The sequence below is a fragment of the Mobula birostris genome, chromosome 23 (assembly GCF_030028105.1).
Source record: "Mobula birostris isolate sMobBir1 chromosome 23, sMobBir1.hap1, whole genome shotgun sequence".
Taxonomy (NCBI): Eukaryota; Metazoa; Chordata; class Chondrichthyes; order Myliobatiformes; family Myliobatidae; genus Mobula; species Mobula birostris.
In genome coordinates this window covers 14812796-14836269 of record NC_092392.1, presented here as the reverse complement: position 1 = coordinate 14836269, position 23474 = coordinate 14812796, and the positions used below count along the sequence as shown (strand labels likewise).

At 40.8% G+C, this 23474-nt stretch overlaps 1 protein-coding gene and 1 long non-coding RNA gene across 4 annotated transcripts in view; one reads left to right on the top strand and one right to left on the bottom strand.

Moving 5' to 3' along the window:
- The window catches only part of LOC140186847 (uncharacterized), a 71856-nt gene that overhangs the window by 38135 nt on the left and 10247 nt on the right, over positions 1 to 23474 (top strand). The window lies entirely within an intron of this gene.
- The window catches only part of LOC140186845 (reelin-like), a 319577-nt gene continuing 297541 nt past the window's right edge, over positions 1439 to 23474 (bottom strand). For 2 of the 3 annotated variants that reach the window (XM_072241501.1, XM_072241503.1), the window contains 10 exons: positions 22759 to 22865; positions 21623 to 21865; positions 18903 to 19078; positions 17391 to 17464; positions 13282 to 13443; positions 12380 to 12537; positions 10610 to 10829; positions 8176 to 8373; positions 3124 to 3222; positions 1439 to 3010 (listed from right to left, as the gene is read on the bottom strand). In XM_072241501.1, the coding sequence (XP_072097602.1) occupies positions 2914 to 3010; positions 3124 to 3222; positions 8176 to 8373; positions 10610 to 10829; positions 12380 to 12537; positions 13282 to 13443; positions 17391 to 17464; positions 18903 to 19078; positions 21623 to 21865; positions 22759 to 22865 (1534 nt within the window). In that variant the 3' untranslated portion in view covers positions 1439 to 2913. The remainder of the gene's footprint in view (positions 3011 to 3123; positions 3223 to 8175; positions 8374 to 10609; positions 10830 to 12379; positions 12538 to 13281; positions 13444 to 17390; positions 17465 to 18902; positions 19079 to 21622; positions 21866 to 22758; positions 22866 to 23474) is intronic. The other variant, XM_072241502.1, reaches the window with a different exon arrangement.

The window sequence follows — 23474 nt, the reverse complement described above, 5'->3', positions numbered from 1 at the left end:
GTACCGAACTAAGCTTCCACCAGGACCCCAAAGCTCAGGAGAACCAATGATCTTGCTGGAAGAGTGTAGGTGCACTGTAGCAATTAAAGTCACTGATTCTGAAATAACAGATGAGTAAAACCAGAAAGGCTATAGAAAGTAAATTGACAGTCTAAATTTTCAAATACATCTGGTTACATTGTGGAAGTTTAGACCTCTTGGTTAGATTGTGGAAGTGCACTCACAGACTGATGAAACTCTACATTGATTCAAATGTCATGGTGGCATTTAGTTTGCTGAAAATATGCAATCAATAACATTTGAAATAGTTCGTAAATCTTTGTATTTGGAAGAGAGTGGAAGGGTTAAGATTTTCTATATAGATATTTCAAAAGATTTTAAATGCATTCAATAAATATAATTAGTAAACGGCCTGTTTTATTACCCGTGTGTTGTTGATGCCACTGATGTTGCACTATAATTGTGGCTTGCAATACTGGAGAGTAAATGCGCAATACTGTATAGAGAATGGCTGTAATCTATCAGGTTTTAAGTGTTCAAAACCCTCAGCTTAATTTTAGAATTAAAATTCTCTTGTTAATATTTTTTAACCTAAGCATTGTGAGCAAGAGATTTCACCTGTTTTCTCCTAATTTTCTGCACCAACATTGGAAAATGTTTCATGGAACCTCTGGGTCAAATTGTACAAGTGGCTATTTATAGTATCTCCTCAGATTTCTCTGTTACTTTTGCCAAAGATATGTTGGCAGTCAGAGGAAATACTACATTAATTACATCCAAATGTATTTCAATTTGATACAAATGATAGAAAGCATCAAATAAGTTTCTATTATAGGGGTTACTGTGATTTTCTCAAGACTTCCTAGGCCATTCACTCCATCAAATATATGTCAGCTCTTACAGATGTCCCATTCCACCCATCTTCCCTTAATCTTTTGTCTCTACCAGGAGCATCAATTCCTGTCTCCTCTGTACAATCATAATCATTTACTGTAGCCAGGTTACAGATATGTAGTGCAATAAATTCTCATTTTTAAGATCCACATTGATTTACTGATGTGTACCTGCTTCCTGGATTAAAACAGATTCTGAAATGAATAATGTCTTTACTTTAATAAAGTAAATAAGGACCTTAGTGAGGTTAACATGTTAAGCTAGTGGTCTGTCTGAAATAGAAACAGAAATTGCTGGAAATACTTATCTAGTTAAGCAGTATGTGTGGGTAGAGAGATTTGGCTCGAACCATTAACCTTTCTTGCTCCATATGCTCTGCCTGAACTGTTACATAGAGTATTTCTAGTATTTCCTGTTAGCAATATCTGTAACAGCTACTTGAAGGTTACTAACTTCAATTCCCTCGCTGATACAGTTGGCAATGCAATTCATATTTATCAAAAGATACTAGTTTCTCAGCATTGCTTGAGAGTTCTTTGGTTTATTTTTCAAGTGATTAGGCAACACATCAGCAGCTATTTGTGAAGGAAATGATGTCATAATGGTCACAATACAATTGACACATGACTGATACAATTCAGGACTCCTGACATTAATTATTCTACTGAAAAGAGCCAGGCTCTTTAAACTGCTTACAAAAAATACATAGAAAAATTAAAAAAAAAGCAAAGTAATTTAATTTCTGTAAAACCTCAGCATGCTCCAAAGTGCTTTACAACCAATATAGTATCTTTTAAGTACAGTCACTATTATAAAATAGTTAAAAAACTAACTGCAAAATGATCACCATAAAGCAATTAATATCAGTGATAATAGCTTTATTGAAGGGAAGTTTTGATCTATTTCAGTAAATAATATAGTGACATATTAAGTCACTCTATCTAATTTTAGATAATGTCACGTTGCAGTTATAGCTATGCTAGGTCAGTACAACACAATTCCACTCAGAAGTTACAAACATGACCCAGCTTTCAATCAGTCGAAACTGTTCAAAATGAACACAGTTAACACCAATTTATCATACTGAATAAACATCATCACCAATGAATTACTGCCAGAGAACACAAGTGACAGCTGGAGTAAGGAATTACATTAAAACAATATTAACGTTCAACTAGGATATACACACTTAAACTGCAATACAAGATCATTCCTAATGGTGTTGAAGGCTTTAAAAAGCAAACTACTCAATTTCACAAAAAAAATCACCACCTTTTAATAAAATTTCCAACTCTGAAATTCTTTTTTTGAACATGGAAGTTTTTTTTATATTTTTGTGAAGTTTTACTGATAATATACAAACAGAAACACCTCATCATTTGCAATTTTGTTAACCATGGCAGATCCATCCAACACCTTTCATTTTTCCTTATTTTTAGTTTCCTAAAATTCTCAAGTAAGTAATTGCTTTAGAGCATTAATTCTGCATTTATAGTTATTTGGAATAGTGCATACCAATTTTTTACATCTTGATGTGAAAGTGTTTTCAATATATTTTTAACAGGCTCAGTTTGAATTTTATTTTCACTTCTAGATTCTATTTTAAAAGAATTCAGCAATCCACATTTAACTTAACAACCCTCTTATATAAATGTATTTAACTTACACAGCTTTGTATGTGATGAGCACCATTTGATATTGTTTGAATCATTGAGCCATTAGACCATAAGGACAAATACATCGCAAAGTAAATAGTACTTCTACATTTATTTTAATATACTGCCACAGAAACTGACATTGCAACAGATCACATAGCACACAACCACAAAAAAGAGTAAAAGACAATACATTTAAGAATATAAGCCACTTCATTCATCAATTCACAGTGTGTAAAAGATGTCATATATTCTTCAAACTAATTTATTTCATTACATTCCTATATCTAATATTGGCCCCTCATTAAAAACAGTGCTTTGTTTATTAAAATCATGAAGCATGACAGAAATGTATTGTAATTCTTCAAATGTTTCGTCTGAGCGACCTTCGCCTTCTGTTGTAGTAATGCCTGAGCATGTGCTGCCTTGAGAAGTTCATCATGTAGTTTTGTTTACGTGTCCTGCAAGCAAAGGAAATGAGCTGAATACAGCACCGACACTCAGATAGTTCTCAATTTGTCTCTAACTGCAGACAAATAAAGAATAAATAACAACACAGAACTCAGGTACTTACAAGACCACTTCCACATGATCTAAAGCCCATTGGTCATGGCCTGCTCCATTGTGACGTGGTTGCCACCATCTTAGTAGTACCCCTTTAACTCGTGCCTCTCTGTGGCAACAAAGATCAAGATGTTATTTAGTGTAATTTCAAAACATTTCAGGATATTTTGTTTAAGCTTTCATGAAAAGTGATTTCCTTTGTAGTTATTACTACATGGGTATAAATTACCCAGGCAGACTGTCCACTGGATTTAAAACACACAGTATATTGACTCTCCTACACGAGCAAGCTCTCATAACATTATTAAATTCAGAAGTTTCCTGTAGGTACATAGAACATAGAAATTTTCAGCACATTACAGGCCCTTCGACCCACAATGTTGTGCAGACCATGTAAACTACTTCAGAAACCGCCTAGAATTTCCCTAGCACTTAGCCCTCTATTTTTCTAAGCTCCAGATACCTATCTAAGGCACTCTTAAAAGACCCTATTGTATCCACCTCCACCACCTTTGCTGGCAGTGCATTCCACGCACCCACCACTCTGTATGAAAAACTTACCTCTGACACCCCCTCGGTACCTATTTCCAAACGCCTTAAAACTATGTCCCCAGTGTTAGCCATTTCAGCCCTGGGAAAAAGCCTCTGGCTATCCACACAATCAATGCCTCTCATCATCTTATACACCTCTATCAGGTCACCTCTCATCCTCTGTCACTTCAAGGAGAAAAGGCCAAGTTCACTCAGCCTATTCTCATAAGGTACGCCCTCCAATGCAGACAACATCCTTGTAAATTTCCTCTGCACTAAAATCATAGTCAGCAGCCCAGACAAAGTGGTCAGTCTCTGCATTCATCGGATGAGAGAGCATGGATGGCTCTCAGGGCCAGAACGTCTGAAGTGCTCACCTGGAGTCACTGTAATAACAACTGGTGCTTACCCATGTCTCTACAGAGCAGCTGACAGATCAGCCAGCTTACTGCTCCCTGCTAAGGCTGGTCCACACTGCCGGGAGCTGGGCTCTCCCAGGCCTCAGCTGTTGAGAGGCTCCTGTCATTCCGTGATCCAACGCCGCTGATTAACTGGACTGCAGAAAGGTGAGAGTCTCTATCTAACCTTTCCCAGGGTACCTGACTCAATCCAGAGCAACTGCGGTGCTGGGGAGAACTAAACTGGAGGGATGTTGCCTTGTGGGCTGGTACTTTGGGCAGAAAAGTTATGTATGCAGAGGTATTTTATCAATTAAGTGAGGTCAAAAGATGGATCTAATTATTTTTTAATTTTTAAAAATCCTGCAGATGATTCAGTTGAAAGCCCGAATGTTTCTCAGCTGTGTTATTGATTTGGGAGTAGGAAGCTGGCAGAAGGGCGCAGTCACGAGACATCAATGAGGGTTTTCACAACTATGATACGGGAAACAAAAGTGGCGATGTGTCAGTGTGAGCAACAGCCAGCCATGTGACTTTCCCTGACACCGAGGATCAACACCGAGTGCACTGTGAGGTTAGCCTGCAAAACTCGGTCAGACATTCAGCTGGTTAATGAACAATTCCTGAGAGGCTGATATTACAGCCACGACTGTACGACTACTGGCTTGGTTGATCCAGTCAAAAATAAACTCTTGTATTCTCCTTTGCAGAACTACCTGTGCTGATCAACACGCATCAGTGAATGAATCCTTGATCCATTTCAATAGGCTGCAGCTTGCCCTGACATGTCTTGTACAAATGTATAACTTGTTTGCCATTGCTTGTTTGAGTGGAGATTCTTACTGCTGGAGCAGCATCCTACCAGGGCTTTGTGACAGAGACTCCAGTGTGCTTCCTGCCCCCCTGCCCCTGCTATCTACCCCCAGCCCACAGGACCTTCCTCCTGGGACCTGTGTTGCCACCTGTGTTTCATCAAATCTAGGGATTCCCTCCTCTTCCTCTGTAACAACTCTTTCCTCCACTACAGACATCAGGGAGCTGCGAGGGAGAGGGTGCCTTTGAGGGACTCAAGCGTTCCTGACAAAGCTGTGCAGTAAGTTGTTGTCAAGTGAACCTAATTACCTCATGAACTGCCCACGTCTTGGTTTAATGCACAATTCTGAGTGTAAACCATGCTAATAGCTTCCAGAAGTCTGACAATTTCATGATTTGATCGAGAAAACATAGCACATTTTTACCAGACTAGAAAAAAAACATGAAATCTTATTTCTTGGCAAATAGAAAATTTGGATATGATTGGAGAATGGTTGATGACCTTAATTAGAAAAATAATAATTTTACTGTTTCATAGTCCAGTGGGTTAAATAAAGGAAAACCTGGGTCAAGGTTGGAATTCATTGAAGTAACAATGACACATGGTTCATTAGATCCAATGAAAAAAGGTGGTGCTGATTCTGACTGCAGGTAAAAAAGGCAGTACTGTAATTGAGTGTGGGCACGTGGCCAAGTGGTTAAGGCATTGGACTAGCTACCTGAAAGGTTGTGAGTTCGAGCCCCAGCCAAGGAAACGTGTTGTGTCCTTGAGCGAGGCACTTAATCACATATTGCTCAGCGACGGCACTGGTGCAAGCTGTATGGGTCCTAAAGTCCTTCCCTTGGACAACATTGGTGTCGTGGAGAGGGGAGACTTGCAGCATGGGCAACTGCTGGTCTTCCATACAACCTTGCCCAGGCCTGTGCCCTGGAGAGTGAAGACTGTCAAGGCAACCAACAGACCTGTAATAGGTGCAGCATGATGTGTTTGGTCAAAACAATTGCCATTTCATCAATGCAAACTGGTGGAAAAATTGTGGTAAAGAGCTAAGGTACAAAATGAAATAGTAATAAGCAGCTCTAAACTGAATGAAGTTTAGAAAATGTACAGAAGGTACAAATATTATGTGGTTCTCTTCATTACCTTGGTCTGCTAATGAATAATTTAAACTTAAATACCTCCTGCATGGAGTACAGGCATCAGTGACAAGGTTGGGATCTACTGTTGGTGAGCTAGCTTCTGGGGCAGCTGTGGTCCTTCAAGCAAAGGTACTCCCGCAAGGTTGTTAGGGAGCGAGCTCCAGTGCCGTGTTTCTAAGTGTGGATAGCGTGCGACTTGGATTGGAAACTACAGGGACATTCTCCATGTGCCTGAAGCTCTTCTCTTCCTCAGGTGCTGAGGTCACAGCTTTAGGTGGTGTTGATAGAGTGGCCTGGTTGAATAACCACAGCGCATATTATAGATAGGCTAAGCACAACAGCCATTGTGCGCTGGTGAAGGAGGAATTAAATATTTAGGGTAGAGAATGGCTGTATTGAATTGAATTGAATTGACTTTATTTCTTATATCCTTCACATACGTGGGGAGTAAAAATCTTTACGTTACGTCTCCATCTAAATGTGCAATGTGCAATCATAGTAATTTATAATAATTTATAATAAATAGACAGTCAATGTAATGTAGGGTTCACCCAAATCAGCGCGAGTTCATCAGTCTGATGGCTGGGTGGAATAAGTTGTCCCGGAACCTGTTGGTCCTGGCTTTTATGCTGCGGTACCGCTTCCCGGATGGTAATAGCTGGAATAGATTGTGGTTGGGGTGACTTGGGTCCCCAATGATCCTATGGGCCCTTTTTACACACCTGTCCTTGTAAATGTCCTGAATCATGGGAAGTTCACAGCTACAGATGCGCTGGGCTGTCCGCACCACTCTCTTCAGAGTCCTGCGATTGAGGGAAGTACAGTTCCCATACCAGGCAGTGATGCAGTCAGTCAGGATGCTCTCAATTGTGCCCCTGTAGAAAGTTCTTAGGATTTGGGGGCCCATGCCAAACTTCCTCAACCGTCTGAGGTGAAAGAGGCGCTGTTGTGCCTTTTTCACCACACAGCTGGTGTGTACAGACCACGTGAGGACCTCAGTGATGTGGATGCCGAGGAACTTAATGCTGTTTACCCTCTCAACCCCAGATCCATTGATGTCAGTAGGGGTTAGCCTGTCTCCATTCTTCCTGTAATCCACAACCAGCTCCTTTGTTTTTGTGACATCGAGGGAGAGGTTGTTTTCTTGACACCACTGTGTCAGAGAGATGATTTCTTCCCTGTAGGCCACCTCTTTATTGTTTGAGATAAGGACAATCAATGTAGTGTCATCAGCAAATTTAATTAGCAAATTGGAGCTGTGGGTGGCAATACAGTCATGGGTGTACGGGGAGTAAAGGAAATATGTCATAGTCATAGTCATACTTTATTGATCCCGAGGGAAATTGGTTTTCGTTACAGTTGCACGGTAAATAATTAAATAGTAATAAAACCATAAATAATTAAATAGTAATATGTAAATTATGCCAGGAAATAAGTCCAGGACCAGCCTATTGGTTCAGGGTGTCTGACCCTCCAAGGGAGGAATTGTAAAGTTTGATGGCCACAGGCAGGAATGACTTCCTATGACGCTCAGTGTTGCATCTCGGTGGAATGAGTCTCTGGCTGAATGTACTCCTGTGCCCACCCAGACCATTATGTGGTGGATGGGAGACATTGTCCAAGATGGCATGCAACTTGGACAGCATCCTCTTTTCAGACACCACCGTCAGAGAGTCCAGTTCCACCCCCACAACATCAATGGCCTTACGAATGAGTTTGTTGATTCTGTTGGTGTCTGCTACCCTCAGCCTGTTGCCCTGAGGCCTACTTTGTCCGAGATACTGTTGACCATCTTGAATGCTGTGGGAGTTGCAGTTACTTAGGCAAATGGGAGAGCGTTCTTTCACATTTCTGTCTTGCCTGGGAGATGGTGGAAAGACTTAGGACGTCAGGAGATGAGTCACTTGCCACAGGCTACCCAGCCTCCAGGCTGCTTTTGTAGCACAGTATTTATATGGTTAAGTTTCTAGTTAACAATGATCCTTGGGATGTTGATGTTGGGGGACATGATGGTAATGCTGATGATTATCACATGTAGATGATTAGATTCTGTTAAGACTGGTTACTATTGTGTATTTCATATTTCAGTAATACTTGAGTAATCATCTAAGTGTGTTGTTGATTAAGCATTCTTTCATAAACCATTATACACAGTGATTTCAAAAAAAATTGGCACTTACAATGGGATGTTGTAAGATATCCTCTGGGCATGTATGAAATCCTTTGGTTGGTGCTGAGCAATAACATGCCATATAATTCCACCATTCAAACTGTACTGTAGCAAGATGGCTTTGTCTGCAATGTTGGGGTCTGTCAGGTCAATATTGCAGCTTGCTGTACGTGACAGGCTGCCAATCTGCAGCACAAACATGATCTTGCTAAGGAGCAAAGAAAATAGTTTCTATTCAGTAATTACACCTCAAAGTTACACTTCATTCAAAGTTCAGAGAAATACTTAAACCCAAGGCATACTTAACACATTTACTCAATCTTATTGACAATGTAATTTTATATGAATAGAGTTCTATAAAGTAGAAAAGATTGAAGGAATTTCTTTTGTAAAATAGTTCAGTCATTGCCTATATTCACACATAAAATTACACCAATTTTAAAAGGTGTTTCAGTAACATTTTTAGAATAGCAGCCCAAATCAAATCCAGATCTCTATTTTAAAAAGCATGCAAAATATGCTGAAAATATTAGGACCATAAGACACAGGAGCAGGATTAAGCCTTTTGGTCCTTTGCATCTGCTCCACCATACCATCATGGCTAATTTCTTATTCCCCTCAGCCCTTCTGCCTTCTCCCCGCAGTCTTTGACCCCCTTACTAATCAAGAACCTATCAACCTCTGCTTTAAATATTTAGCAAGTCATACATCTCTGGAGATGGAGAGATGACGTTAATGTTTCAGGCGATAAACCTTTTATCACTGAGGAGTGATGAAAGGTTCGTGAACCAAAGCATCAACACTGCATCTCCTCCCACAGATGTTGCATGTTCTGCTGAGTTTTTCCCCACATTCTGCTTTCATTAGCATCTGCGAGCAATTTTGCTTCCTGGAACAGCTCTGTTCATTATAGTAGAAGGGGTCACATCAGGCCAGCCAAGGCTATGAGTTGGAGCCAGATTACTGATTGTTTCAGGATGATCTGTCAGAGCCGGGAGCTCCAGATCCCAGGTGGTGGCAGTCACCCACAATCACTCCTTCAGTGAGTGGCTTGTCGTTAGAGTGGAAAACTCACAGTGAAATTCCAAATATCCATCTCCTACACATTTTAATACACCCTTAAGCACCGTAATACAATTTAGGACACGGAGATTCAAGACTCACTTGATCTGTTGCTCTACAGCTTGACTGAGCTTCCATATGTTAAAAACAATTCTTGGATATTATGTTCACAAACCATAATGTGATTGTAGCGGAACAATCATCTTGATATCAATTTTATATTAAAACTTACTTTCCTGAGTTCAACTGAACACAGTCCCCTGGACAGCCCATTTATCTGAATAACCATAAGTAGGTGTCAACATCTTGGGAACCAAAGTTAGCGGTGAAAACATCAATAATTTTAGATATGCGGATGACACTGTGCTAATTGCAAGTACAGAGGAAGAACTACAAAACTTAATTGATATAGTTGTTGAAGAAAGTGCAAAAATGGGTCTATCTATCAATTACAAAAAGACAGAATGTATGATGATATCCAAAAAGAAGAAGAATCCTATCTACAGGCTGAAAGTGAACGGGGAAGACATAAAACAAGTACAGAACTTTTGCTACTTAGGAAGCTAGGTGACATCAGATGGCAGGTGCGACATGGACATCAAAAGAAGAATAGGGATGGCAAAAGACACCTTTACGAGAATGAAGAATATACTGACCAACAGTAAACTAGGCATGACAACCCACCTCAGAGTACTGAAATGTTACGTTTATCCAGTTATGTTATATGGCTCAGAATGTTGGACAATATCTAGTAACATGAAGAAACGAATTGAAGCAGCAGAGATGTGGTTTTTGAGGAGGATGCAAAGAATATCATGGACGAAACGAATATCTAATGAGGATGTCATGAACAGAGCAAGCACAAAAAGAGAAATAATGTGTGAGATCATGAAAAGGCAACGTAACTTCATTGGACATGTGATTAGGAAAGAGGAGTTACAATGCACGGTAATTATGGGAAAGATTGAAGGGAAGAAAGCAAGAGGAAGGCAAAGACAAATGATGATGGGGACAGCAGCCAGAGAACTGGAAATGTGTACCAATGGGTTGATCCACTTGACCCAAACAGGAGTGTGTGGGCCATGGCAGTCAAATCTCAAACTAGGCATGGCACCTGATGATGATAATGAGGTGTCAACCAATCAGGTTGTCCTTATACGTAATTTTCACAAAAACTAATGCATAATTCTGTTTCTCAATGTTCTTTTCTTGTGCAGGAGACAGACAAGGAAGTTTCTTTTGAAATCACCATGACCACAGGGATATGCTTTCCCTTTGCATGTAGTTTTGAAAAAATGTTTCAATATTTCACGGAAAGCCACAGAGGCTTTAACACTCCCAGCAAAGCAAAAGCTCACAGGTGTTTGTTAAAGGAAGTCTACCTGGCCCTGGTCAGATCCAGAAGTTTGGTTACAGCCTGTCTCGTCTGACAGCCATTAAAGTACAGAGACTCCCCGTGGGCATAGGGTGCTAGCTGTCCACATCCACTGCCAATCGCGCCTCCCTGAATCACCTGCCAGTTTATTTCTGTTACACGGGATGATTCAAAGTTGTCTTTGATGTAACTTGGCAGGTCATTAACTGGAACGGAACAGTCATCTCCTGCACATGGAACATAAGCAGCTTTTTAGCTATAATTGAACAAATACAAATTGATTATACCTAAAGAATGGATAAATGTATATGAATACAGTACACATCTGTGGTAATACACTTCAGTTACAAAGCAATGGAAAATGTTGCACTTTCCACACATTAGTTTTTTTTAATCCTTTTGGAACAGTAGACATTGTGAGCAGTAACACCAAGGACTCTCCAATTCACCTTCCCCCATCCCAGTAGTCGTACTGAGATAATAATTGGTGACTATTCACAGCAATTAGTCTCCCCTGGCGAGACTGCACCAGACATAGGCATAAGCAGACATAACTCCTTATGAAAATAGATAACAATAGGAGCTGATAACTTTGAACAGCAAGTCCAAAGTTATTAGCTCCTCCAAATCATGCAAAGTTCACTACTGTACTTACCTCGTATCAAATTGCTTGCATATTTTCAAAGATATCAATATAGTTTGTTTGAGCAAAGCAATACCATCTCCTCAGAGAGCCAAGGCACTTAATGCCTGAAATAACAGATGTAATTTTTTTTTTCAATCTCCAGAGGGAGATTTGTCTAGGATGGGAGGTTAAAACATTCAAGACTCTGAAGGCACCTAAACTTCCAATTTTTGTGTGTGGATCACCCACACTCAGGAATCAGATCGGTTATTTTATAACAAAATTACTATTCTTTTGAACCATGTTTCATTTTAATGAAGACTGTCAAGCTTTTCTAAACTAATTAGCTCCAAGTTAATCAAGTTTTACTGATACTGTTAAACAAAGGAAAATTTAGCCCTCTAAACTCCTGGGACATAATTTAAAACTCTGGTTCTGCATGTTGAGCCCTTTATCTCTGTAACCTCCTCTGATTTTGCAGCCATCAGACCTACCTCTACAAGCAATCCCCAAATATAGGTCTTTTTAGTCATTCCCTTCTTCCATCTCTCCTATTTATGGAACCTCCTGTCTCTGATCCCTCTTCACTCCCTTTCTATTTAATCAGACCCATTCCAATCTTGCTTTCTGGATCTCCATCCCATATGTTTCAACTGCCAATATGGCTTCCAATCTTTGCCCAATTCACCAATTAATTTACTTCTTCAATCATTGCCCGTGTTTCATTCTCTCCGCTGAACTACCTCCCTGCTTCTTCTGTTCTCTTCCAAGCTCAATCCACAAACAGAAAAAAAGTAATGAACATCTGGCTCTGATATTTTCCTGGAGAACATTCTCATCAGATCAACCACCAAATCTTTAAAACAGCCAAATTCTGAGATGTGCTATTTAGTAACATTTCCTCAAAACACAGATCACCTACCTACCTTTATCCTACCTCGACACCTAGCCCTTGCTCCAAAATACTTCTTCTGCTTTGGGCTGTCTGTTTCTAACCAAGCAATCTCCTCCAGCAATGGTATCACTTTTTTTAAAATGAGTCCTCAGACTTTTATCAGATTTGAAAGATGTGAAGAAATAACGCTACATCTTCAAGTTGCACGTTTAGGAGTTATCATAATCAGGTATGCTAGGTTTTTTCCCCACTCATACCTTGATAACCTTCATCGCAGATGCAGACAGTTCCAGATCTACAGTATCCATGCCCACTGCACAGTCTGGGGCAGGCCTCGCCAACGTAGACATTGTCAATTCCCCAGCTTTGTTTCTCCGTGACGCCCTCCTTCTGAATCCATCGGAACTGAGTAGCACTGAAAACAGCAACAATGGTCAAATAGGTTTAATAAGATGTAGCTCTGGTACCAAAACTCAAGTTAGTTACTTATGGCTACTAACACTGAAACAAAAAGAAATTGTATCGGAGGCCAGAGGTGAAAGAGTTCGTGGACGGTTGTAGCTCTGGAGAAAGGGAGAGGAATTTGAACGCAAGAATAAGAATTTCAAAATCAAAGTTTTGATGGATTATGAATCAACATGCCTGACAAAAATGTGAAGGGATGGGGGACCGCTGAGTCTGAACCTGGTATGGAAGTTGGCAGTTGTACAGGTTGAGTTGTGCTCCATAGGGAATGGCTGGATGCCCTGGAGATAATTGGAACAGTTTGTCTGAGGTAAGAAAGACATGATCAAGGGCTTCAGCTGCAGAAGGCCCGAAGCTCTGTCAGCCAGACAGGATATGACAGCTCAGAGACAAATAACACACTAAGCTTGGATGCAATCTGGTTTAGCCTACGGCAATGGACAGGGGATGGAAGTAATCGTTAGCTTTTATCTGCTGAATGTTTATGTAGCTCTTTCTGGGTTGAATGGTAAGCAGGTATTCTCACCACCATCTGGAATGTCAAAAGTGGTGGGGAAAGCATTAAGAATATCTTTCCTAAAATTAACATTCATCTTTTAAAAGGATAAACAATAAGGTGAAAGCAAAGTGCAAAGGTAATAAAAAGTTAGCAATGCAATGGCACGAATCGACCACTCCCCTTTCTGAACTGTACCTGGATGCAACGTATTCAGGCAGTTGAATGGTGACCCTGTTCCAGCTGGAGCAGTTGACAGAAGTGTAAATACTGGCCTCATGGAACTGGAATGGCGAGCAGCCAATGTTGCTGCTTGTAGAAGGAAGACACTCTGTCTGGACAAGTGACCAGGAGTCCTTTCTGCATCAAGGATAAAGAGAGTGGCTCACTGATACTACAAACTGATTGCAAATGCATAACTTTCTGGTGATAACTGCTCACAATTGTTGTTCCCTGATGAATGTAATCATGTTCTGCAGCCACCCTGCCTCAGCGTTCAAGTATAAAACAAACAGAAGGGCAGATGAGACCAGAAATACAGGCTGGGCATATGTGTCACCAATACAAACACTCTCCTGACCACACGTAACAGTTTTGGAGAAAATATGAGCAGATGCAGGGCCAAAGAATTCTATTCAGCCTTCCCAGAAGGACATGCGTGATAGTTGGAGATAGAATTTTAATATTACATCCTTGACTCCCTGAGGGTGTGATTTCTCACTGGGAACCTGGAATATGAAAAAAATTGCCATAGAAGTATTGTCATATTAATCTACAATTCTCCATTCACTAGAATAAATTGAGTAGAAAAATAATAAGCACAGGAATAAACACCCAGATGAATATAAGGTGTTGAATCACCCATTCTGATGTTGGGGAGATACATAGATTCAAAACAATTATTAATCTGCATGACTCAGAGTTATCAAAGTATTGTTATAAACTTATCATTGTGATCTGTTGCGTCTTACTGTTGGCATCTGTTGCGTCTTACTATTCACTGATACAGAATAAAGCCAAATGCGTATTCCATGTCTAAACCACAGTACTACTGAAAGTTGCAAATCTGAAATATTGACTGTTTCCACAGATACTGCCTGACTTGCAAAGAGATTCTAGATTTTCATTTTATGTCTAAAAATTAGATCTCTTAATTCTCTGTATTTCAAGTGCCTGATGGCCAGAATTACAATGTGACAACCATCACATCAGGGTCATTTAATATCACTCTAGAAAATAGTCCAGCTACTTCCCCACTTGCAGTCAACTAGATACCTTCATATTTCAAATTACATCTTTTCCAGTGCAATTGAAGGGAAAATTAGACCAAATTGTCCAAGGATAAAACATTCATTGGGAATTCTGAGCAAGCCCTCAGTCTTCAGCCTCCGTTCCATTCCAGAATGACATCAATTCCATCGCCAACACCCACTGCGGCCTTACAAGCCAGGTCCCAACTTCTAAATCTCACCTGCCCACCAATTTCCCCAAAGCTGCGAAGGAGGGTCTGAAGTCAGTCTGCATTTTCATTGCTTTGGCTTTTCAGCTGGTCAATAACACATCCTCCCTAAAGTGTGAAGCTAATTTATTATATGGCGACATATATGTCATCATCATTATGTGGTGTCAAGTCAAGTCAAATTTATTTATAAAGCACATTTAAAAACAACCCATGTTGACCAAAGTGCTGTACAAACCATAACAGGTAGCTAAAATCACAAATACAAGAAACACAGATATAAACAACAAGGCACACAGCATATAGGCACAAAATAAACAACACATGAGCCTAGGCACAAGCCAAAAATCAGCCACATCAGGAAGATTCAAACGTTAATGAATAAAGGTAAGTTTTGAGCCTGGATTTACAAGAGATCTGATGGGGAGAGGAATGCTGTTCCATAGTCTAGGGACTACAACAGCAAAGGCGCAGTCACCCCTGAGCTTAAATTTAGATTGTGGGACAGCCAGGAGCCCCAAGTCAGCCAACCTGAGGGACCTGGAAGAATAAGGGGTCAGAAGGTCTGCGATATAGGAGGGGGCCAGCCCATTTAGGGCTTTATAAACAAACAGGAGAACCTTAAAATTAATTCTAAACTGTACTGGTAGCCAGTGGAGAGAGGCCAGGATAGAAGCAATATGGTCTCTCTTCCAGGCACCTGTCAGGAGCCTGGCTGCAGCGTTCTGGACCAGTTGCAGACGGGACAGGGACGACTGACTAATCCCAGTATACAGGGAGTTGGAGTAGTCCAAGCGGGAGGATATAAGGGTGTGGATGACTTTCTCAAGATCTTTGAAAGAAAGAAACGACTTGATTTTGGCAATAGCACAAAGCTGGAAAAAAAAACTGGCTTTTACTACTGCATTAACTTGTTGTCAAACTTAAAGGCAGAATCAAATATCACACCAAGGTTTTTGACATGGGTGAACAGGTTACCAAGACCGTTGGTAATCACTTTAACGGAGTCAGGGGGCTAAATAGGACAATTTCAGACTTGCCTCCATTCAGCTGTAGGAAGTTTTGTGCCGTCCAACACTTTATGTCCTCAGGGCAGTTCACGAGGCTGTCTAGATTTGACTAGGTGTGTCGTATGACGTTGATGATGATGATCTCTGACCGTGATTGTTCTTGGCAAAATTTATCTACAGTGGGGAGTTTGCCATTGCCTTTGGGCAGTGTCTTTACAAGACAGGTGACTCCAGCCATTGTCAATACGCTCAGAGATTGTCTGTAAAGCATCTAGATTTCCAGTATCTGCTGAATCACTTGGGGTTTATCTAAGGCACTACATGTTTATGAAGCTTGCCACAGCTGCTCCATGAGAGTAATGGCTGCCTAGGCCCCACTGTTGTCAGCACACCATTAGGTAACACCGTACACAAAGCACTGTCACAGGAAAACAGTGTCCACCATCAGGGACCCCCGCCACCCCAGGACACGCTCTCTTCTTGCTGCTGCCATCAGAAAGAAGGTACAGGAGCCACAGGACTGACATCAACCAGGTTCAGGCACAGTTATTACCCTTCAACCATCAGGCTCTCGAACCAAAAGGGATGACTTCACTTGCCCCATCATTGAAATGTTTCCACAATCGATAGACTCACTTAGAACATAGAAAATCTACAGCACATTACAGGCCCTTCGGCCCACAATGTTGTGCCGACCATGGAACCTACTCTAGAAGCTGCCTACAATTTCCCTACCACATAGCCCTCTATTCTTCTAAGCTCCATGTACCTATCTAAGGGTCTTTTAAAAGACCCTATTGTATTCGCCTCCACTACCTTTGCTGATAATGCATTCCACGCACCCACCACTCTCTGTGTGAAAAACTTACCTCTGACATCCCTTAAAATTATGCCCTCTCATGTTAGTCACTTCAGCCCTGGGGAAAGAGCTTCTGGCTATCCACACAATCAATGCCCCTCATCACCTTATATATCTTATTTCAAGGACTCTTCATCTCATGGTCTCAATATTTCCTGCTTATTTATTTGCTATTATTATTATTTCTTTCTTTTTGTATTTGTACAGTTTGTCATCTTTTGCATACTGCTTGAATGCCCAAGCTGCGGTCTTTCATCAATTCCATTATGGTGATTATTCTATTATGAATTTACTGAGTATGCCTGCAAGAAAATGAATCTCAGGGTTGTATACGGTGACATATATGGACTTGGATAATAAATTTACATTGAGCTTTTTATAGTGAGAGGATGAACACAATTGAAATCACTCATGCAATAGAATATATTAATCAAGATTGTAGGCTAGTAATCCCTTGCCTAAATTTTATAAGCTATAACAATGATGACACAGAAAGGGAAGATTTGTGTTTAAGGATGTGGTTAATTCCTTTATTTGTGAATCAGAGGGTGAATTGATATACTGTACTGAGTGCACCACTCAACCCAGCGCTGCACACAGTGGCCACACAATGTGGATCAAGGCTTAGCTTTATTTGCCATATACATTTACTTGCATCAGGAACTTGCTGTGGTGTGTTGGCACAACATGCAACTAAAAACAACCACCTTCAACAATTATGAGAATAAAATATTATATAAAAAATAAAGATAGAGGTTAAAGTACAGATATGGAAGAAAATGTGCTTAAATACACAAATACCAGAATGTATTCTATGCCATAGAATAAAATTAAAAAGTATTTGGAATTTCTAAAAATCACAGTACAGTATAAGATTTTGTTAAGGGTACAATAGGGACTTTTTACCATGCAGGCGGCTAATTCACATAACATTCTGATGGCAGAGATACTCATCTGTTGTTCATAGGGTGCCGCTTACCTCTGATCCTTACTATACTCCAACAATACGGGCTGGAAATTCCCACAGGAATCAGCTTCACAACCAACTACAATCTGAAAGACATTACAGAAGAGAAACTCCAACAAAGGTCCAATGAATTGTCCAGCTAAAAGGCAGCACATTCCTTTGTCCCTTTTTTTAAAACAGTGGCTCTTTGATGTTGCAGTGAATCAGTAGGGTGTGTTAGATTCAGTACAAAGAGACAGGATGGGAAAGATCCACGGACAAAGTAAATTCAGTGTAGTGAAGAAACTCCTTGCAGAACATGGGATATTAAGTATGAAGCAGGAGAAAGGAGAGTGAAAGAGAATATAATAATGAATAAATTACAAAATAGAATGTTACAAAATTACAGAAGAAAACGTAACATGGAGAATTGTTCACTTTTAGTTTGGAGTGTTTCTACTTAATGGTTCAATAGTTTTAGCAGGAAATCAACAGAATCCTGTACTTTAGGTCCAGGCCTTTGACACAGTGGCAAATGAAGAGTGGCTGGTCCTGAAGACAATCTGCCCTCTTCACTTGTCACCTTAAATCAGCATCCATCTGGTGCTGAAGTGCAATATTGTGACCCTTCAAAAGTCACAGCTCTAACCAGCCCCCAATAACTTCCAGTCTTCTCACTGCACAAAACTAACTTCGAAGCAAACTCGGTGAAGTTGCAATGATACATAGCCACTGTAACTGTGATTACCCTTGAACATTATGCAAAGTTTGATATAGCTGATATATGCTACACCTTGTTCGATTATTCAAGTAGTCACTTACACGTTGGCCCTGCAGCACTCCTACCGAGGAATCTGCAGGAGTCACTCCAAAGGCAGGCTTCATGCCATTTCTTGGTTAAATGCTCACTGGCTGAAACTAGCAGACAATCAACTCAAAATTATACAAACAAGACAGTTTGCTTCATGTGGTGATTTCCTTCATATCACTTCCCAGTTAACTCGTCTATCATCAATTACAAAGCATCCTACATTTGTACAAGTAAACACTCAACTAATGCTCATTCATAAATAGTGGAGGATCCAGTGGATTTCTAGTCCTTGACAGACGGGTGTCACGGGAAAGGTTAGATTGGCTGAAAATGATCAGTGTCTCATTACATGACCTTGTAGACAAGGGTATTTCACCCAGTGAACATCTGGAGGGAGAGGGAGTGGGGGAAGAGGAGAGAGGGAGTGGGGAAGAGGAGAGAGGGAGTGGGGAAGAGGGGAGAGGGAGTGGGGGAAGAGGAGAGAGGGAGTGGGGAAGGGGAGAGGGAGTGGGGAAGGGGAGAGGGAGTGGGGAAGGGGAGAGAGGGAGTGGGGGAAGGGGGAGAGGGAGTGGGGGAAGGGGGAGAGGGAGTGGGGAAGAGGGGAGAGGGAGTGGGGAAGGGGAGAGAGGGAGTGGGGGAAGAGGAGAGAGGGAGTGGGGAAGGGGAGAGGGAGTGGGGAAGGGGAGAGGGGATGGAGAGGAGGAGATTATTAAATAACTCAAATAGAAGCTTACTCTGAATTGTAGAATATATCCTGGTGCTACAATAAGTTCCCGTGAAGCTAAGAAATTGTGCGTCTTGTCTTTCTTTTTATTAGGCCAATAGAGATGGAATGAGGGATTCCCACAGAAGCCAGCTGTACGGACTGCGTTAGGGTAGAAGATCCAGTTTCCATCATGGTTAACACCTTCTGTAGGAGAAAAATACATTCCTCAGGAATGAACTTACACCATCAATCTATATTTTACAGCTTGAGAGCAAAGCTCAGGCTCAGTTACTTTTCTAGCACAAAGGAAGTCTGTGGTGCAACTTAGTTCACGTGAATATTTATTCATGGCCGCCTGTTAGCATCTTCTCGTGAGCTAGTCTGATGGGAACAGGGAAAATCTCCTCACCATTTAAAGGAAAACCGGGTGCATTTGGTTGATTTTGTCCACCACAAAATCACTCAATGTGGAAATTGTACTTCCACAGTATTATAATGAATATTGTGAGGCAACTTGATAGAGGTGTGCAAGATGATAAGAGGCATAGATAGACTGGACAGCCAGCACCTTTAATGCAGGGCAGCAAGGAGGGGACATACTTTTAGGGTGATTGGAGGGAAGTACAAAGGGGATGATGGAGGTAGTTGCAGAGAGTGAAACACACTGCGGGGTGATGGCAGATGTAGATACATTAGGGACATTTAAGACTCCTAATTAGGTTCATGGAACAGTACAGCACAGTGCAGGCTCTTTGGCCCACAATGTCGTGCTGACCTTTAACCCACTCCTTCACTCATGGCCCTCCATTTTGTTTTCATTCATGAGCCTATCTAAAAGTCTCTTAAATGTAAAAAAAATACGGTTGAAGGAGAAATGGAGGGCTGTTTAGGAGGGAGGAATTAGATTGATTTTGGAGCAGGTTAAAAGGTCAACATGGGCTGAAGGGCCTGTTCTGTGTTCTATGAATGTTATTGATGAGGGCCAATTAACATGAACATTTAGTTATCATTTTCCCCCTGCCTAGTTACAATGTTACAGAATCAGGATGTCCCACGCTCCATGGCAGGTTTGAAGAATCAGTGCAGGTTACGTTGTTGAATAGAGGATCACTACACAGGCTTCAATAGCATTAAATTTCTTGGTACACATCAGTGATATTAAACCTGATTCTGAAAGAAATGATTGCCTGTCAGTTTGCAAGGCCACTCTTTTAAGTGGTCTCCTGTGATGAAACTGCCAGTCTGTGTTCTTAAGAAACTATGGTGTCTGATTAATGTGGCAAGGTTACATGTTATGGTCTTACAATCTTACTGTAAGCAGGTTGTTTTTCAATACCAGTTCTTGTTTAAATTTAATAATATTTATGGGAGCTCACTCCTATGTACCAGAGTCCATTGGTCTAGCATTTATAATGAAGGCCCGTTATGCTTGATAGAATTGTTTTTTTTAAAGCTTGATATGTATATACCAAAGAAAAAAAGACAAGCAAGCTTCAGGTGAAGACATAAGGCAGATACAATGGGTTTAATTAGAGCCAAGCAATAATTATAAGGTTGTCTCAGAAGTATCACTAAAGGAGAGACGATGCAGAAAATAATCACTTTAAGGAAACTGAGATGTAACACTGCCTATCAAAAGTGCCTTTAGATATATGATCCAATAATGAATGTTATAATCTGTTCTATATTTATTGTGCTCACCTTTTGTTAGCCTTCACACAAAATATATGTTTCTTTTTCTTTGCAGCACACTACATCCATTCCTCAATATACAGCACTCATTTATGAAACAAAATACAATTGCAAGTCTCACCACATTCACATCTCCCAAGGGCATGAATCCCGCTGTTACTTTTAACACAACCTAGTCACATAATGATGCTTGGCATCTTACGGACACCAGGCTGACTGGTAAATTGGACTCATTTGCCATTAAGAACATGTTGCTTCCACTTCAATACACTGATATATTTTATTGCCTAATACAACAATAATATAATGTACTGACTTGTCTTTCAGTTGATGGATTAGTGAAGGTGTGTATTTGTTGCACAAACCAATAGCTGTACTGTACACAAACAAATAGCTGAACTGGCCACCCTCTGCTCAAACCAGATTACCACAAGGGTAGGTGGAGATTGCTTTGTGTAATCCTGTTAAATGACTCCTCATTCTCCAGCTCCCAGGAATTCCAAGGGAAATGCTAAAACACTTGGGATTTAGTTTGTGGAAAAGTGGAGTTAAGCTCCTTACAAGGTATTGAAATTAAGTAGAAAGAAATCAAAAGTATCAAAAACCAAATATGATAAGCAAAAGAAAAGACAGAAAATGAAAGCTGCTCCCAAAACACGTGAAGTCAGTCATAAAAACTACATTGAAAATTTACAGGAAGCAAGATTTCTTGTAATGTTTATCTGGGACAAAAGATGTATGTTGGAGGGCAGTGACATCCTTCCTGTGGTCGTATAATGTTTAAGCCTGTACTGAGTTTGTGCCAGACGTAACTACAGCAGTGAATGATAACCATGCAGACACCCACACTCTTCAATTTCAGTTCAGCTTAGGCATTGAACCTAATTGGACTTTGAGACATTCTAGTGGCAAACTATTGCATACATAATGGTCACTGGGCACTGTAAAATAGCTTCTGTGCATTTCTGATGATCCAACATAACATAATTAAATTCCTCCATTCATAACTATTGACATCAAACAGTGCCATTAACCAGCCTAATGTTTCCATCTTACCATCGTCAAAAGAATCCATTAGTTGACTTGGGTTGATCTCAGATCCTCCAACCAGGACGTTGTCCAGTGCCCACTGAGCACGGTCTGAGCTCGCCACCATCAGACCATTGAGAACAAAAAAGGGTTGCCACCACCGCAGGCGGGTCGTGTTGGTGTGGGCCTCCTCCGGCAGCAGGACATAATCCTGACGCACAGAAATGTATTTCTGGTAATCCATTTCATGCAGCAGGTTCCAGGTAATTCCTACAGCACATCAGAAGGATGAACCAGCAACGAGATTTAGCATTTAAATGGAGAGGAAATTGAAAAGGTTTTCTTTTAAATGAAGTTCAACATGTCAATGGTTTCAATCAATGCTCCTCTCTGAAAAAGACTGATGACTTTCTACACACAGTATTTTAGCAACCGGTCAAACACCAGATCCATATTTGTCAGAGAGCTGTACAGCATAGGAACAGGCTCTTCCAGACACTGACCACCATATCTATCTCTGCTTAATCCCATTTGCCTGTTCAATTCCATAGCCATCCATGGCTTTCTTATTCAAGTACTTGTCTTGAGAGCTCTAAAATGAGCAGTTTGCTTTGTGCTGATTCCAGCATCTGCGGTCTCATGTCTCCTCTACAATTCCTGCCTCCAGCACCTCCTTTGACAGCTAGTTGCTACGGTTTGTGTGAAAAAGTACCCGTCCGCATCGCCACACAAGCCTCCTTCCAATTGACCTCACCTTCCCCTATCAGCATGTCTTTCAGTTCTTCTCTTCCTTGAGTAATGATCCACACAATTTTATGAGTTTTCTCCCTCTAAATTCCCAGAAGAAAGGGGCTCACTCCAAGAATGGCAATGAAATGCTACAGGTGTGGTGCATTTCGGTGAATTGCTACCTCCGGCTGAGTTAACCCACAAAATACTGGAGGAACTCAGCAGGACAGGAAGTATCTAGGGAGTTGACAATTTGGATTGAGACCCTTCATCAAGACTGGATCATCTTTGCTGCTCTCTCCTAGTTCGACTCCTGAGTCTTCATTTGGATGAGTTAAGCTTTCTCCTTCTGAAAGCCTCATTGATTATTCATTTGTAGATGATGAAGTATTGCAGATAAGTGTGCAGTTAGCAAGACAGGGAATAAGCCTCACCTCCATCGGTTGAATAGTCCAACAAAACCCCCTCCTTCCGACAGATGGGTTGATAACACGTGGTCATGTTGTTCTCACTGCCAATCCTGGCCCAATACTGCACAAATCTAGCAAAAATAAAAATCGGTATTAATTTGTAAATAGGATACATTAGGCACTTAGAAGCAGTTGTGAAACATCTCTTGTCTCAAGCCGTTGGTTTTGCACTCCTGATTCCAGCATCTCATGACTCCTCTCAAATGTCATCACTACTCCTGATTAGGAAATGATTTCTAGGAAAAGGAACTTTCTTGCTGCTTTCTTTTCCAATGAGGCTTAAAGTGTTACCTCACTGGCAGACACTGCTTACTCTCAGCTGCTACACCTCGGGAAGTTCAATATTGGAATATTTCACTGCTCTCTCATTTTTTCCCATTTGTGATTTAGCACGTCTGGAATTCTGTCTGTTCCACTAAACTAACGAATGTTGGTTTTTCCGCTTAGCTCAAATTCTACTCTGTTTGCAACTGTCGTTCTTGACCTCTCTGAATGAATGGAATTGAACAGCCTATATTGTCAGGCTCCTGTATCTGTAAAGTGGACAAGATGGACCTGCAGCCACAGTGGGAACATTTAATCTTCTTACACCAGTCACTTCTCCAACACATCCACAAAACACTTTGTCCCAACTCTCTTTATCTGTCAAAGTATCCTGAAAAGGTCTAACTGCACCCTGT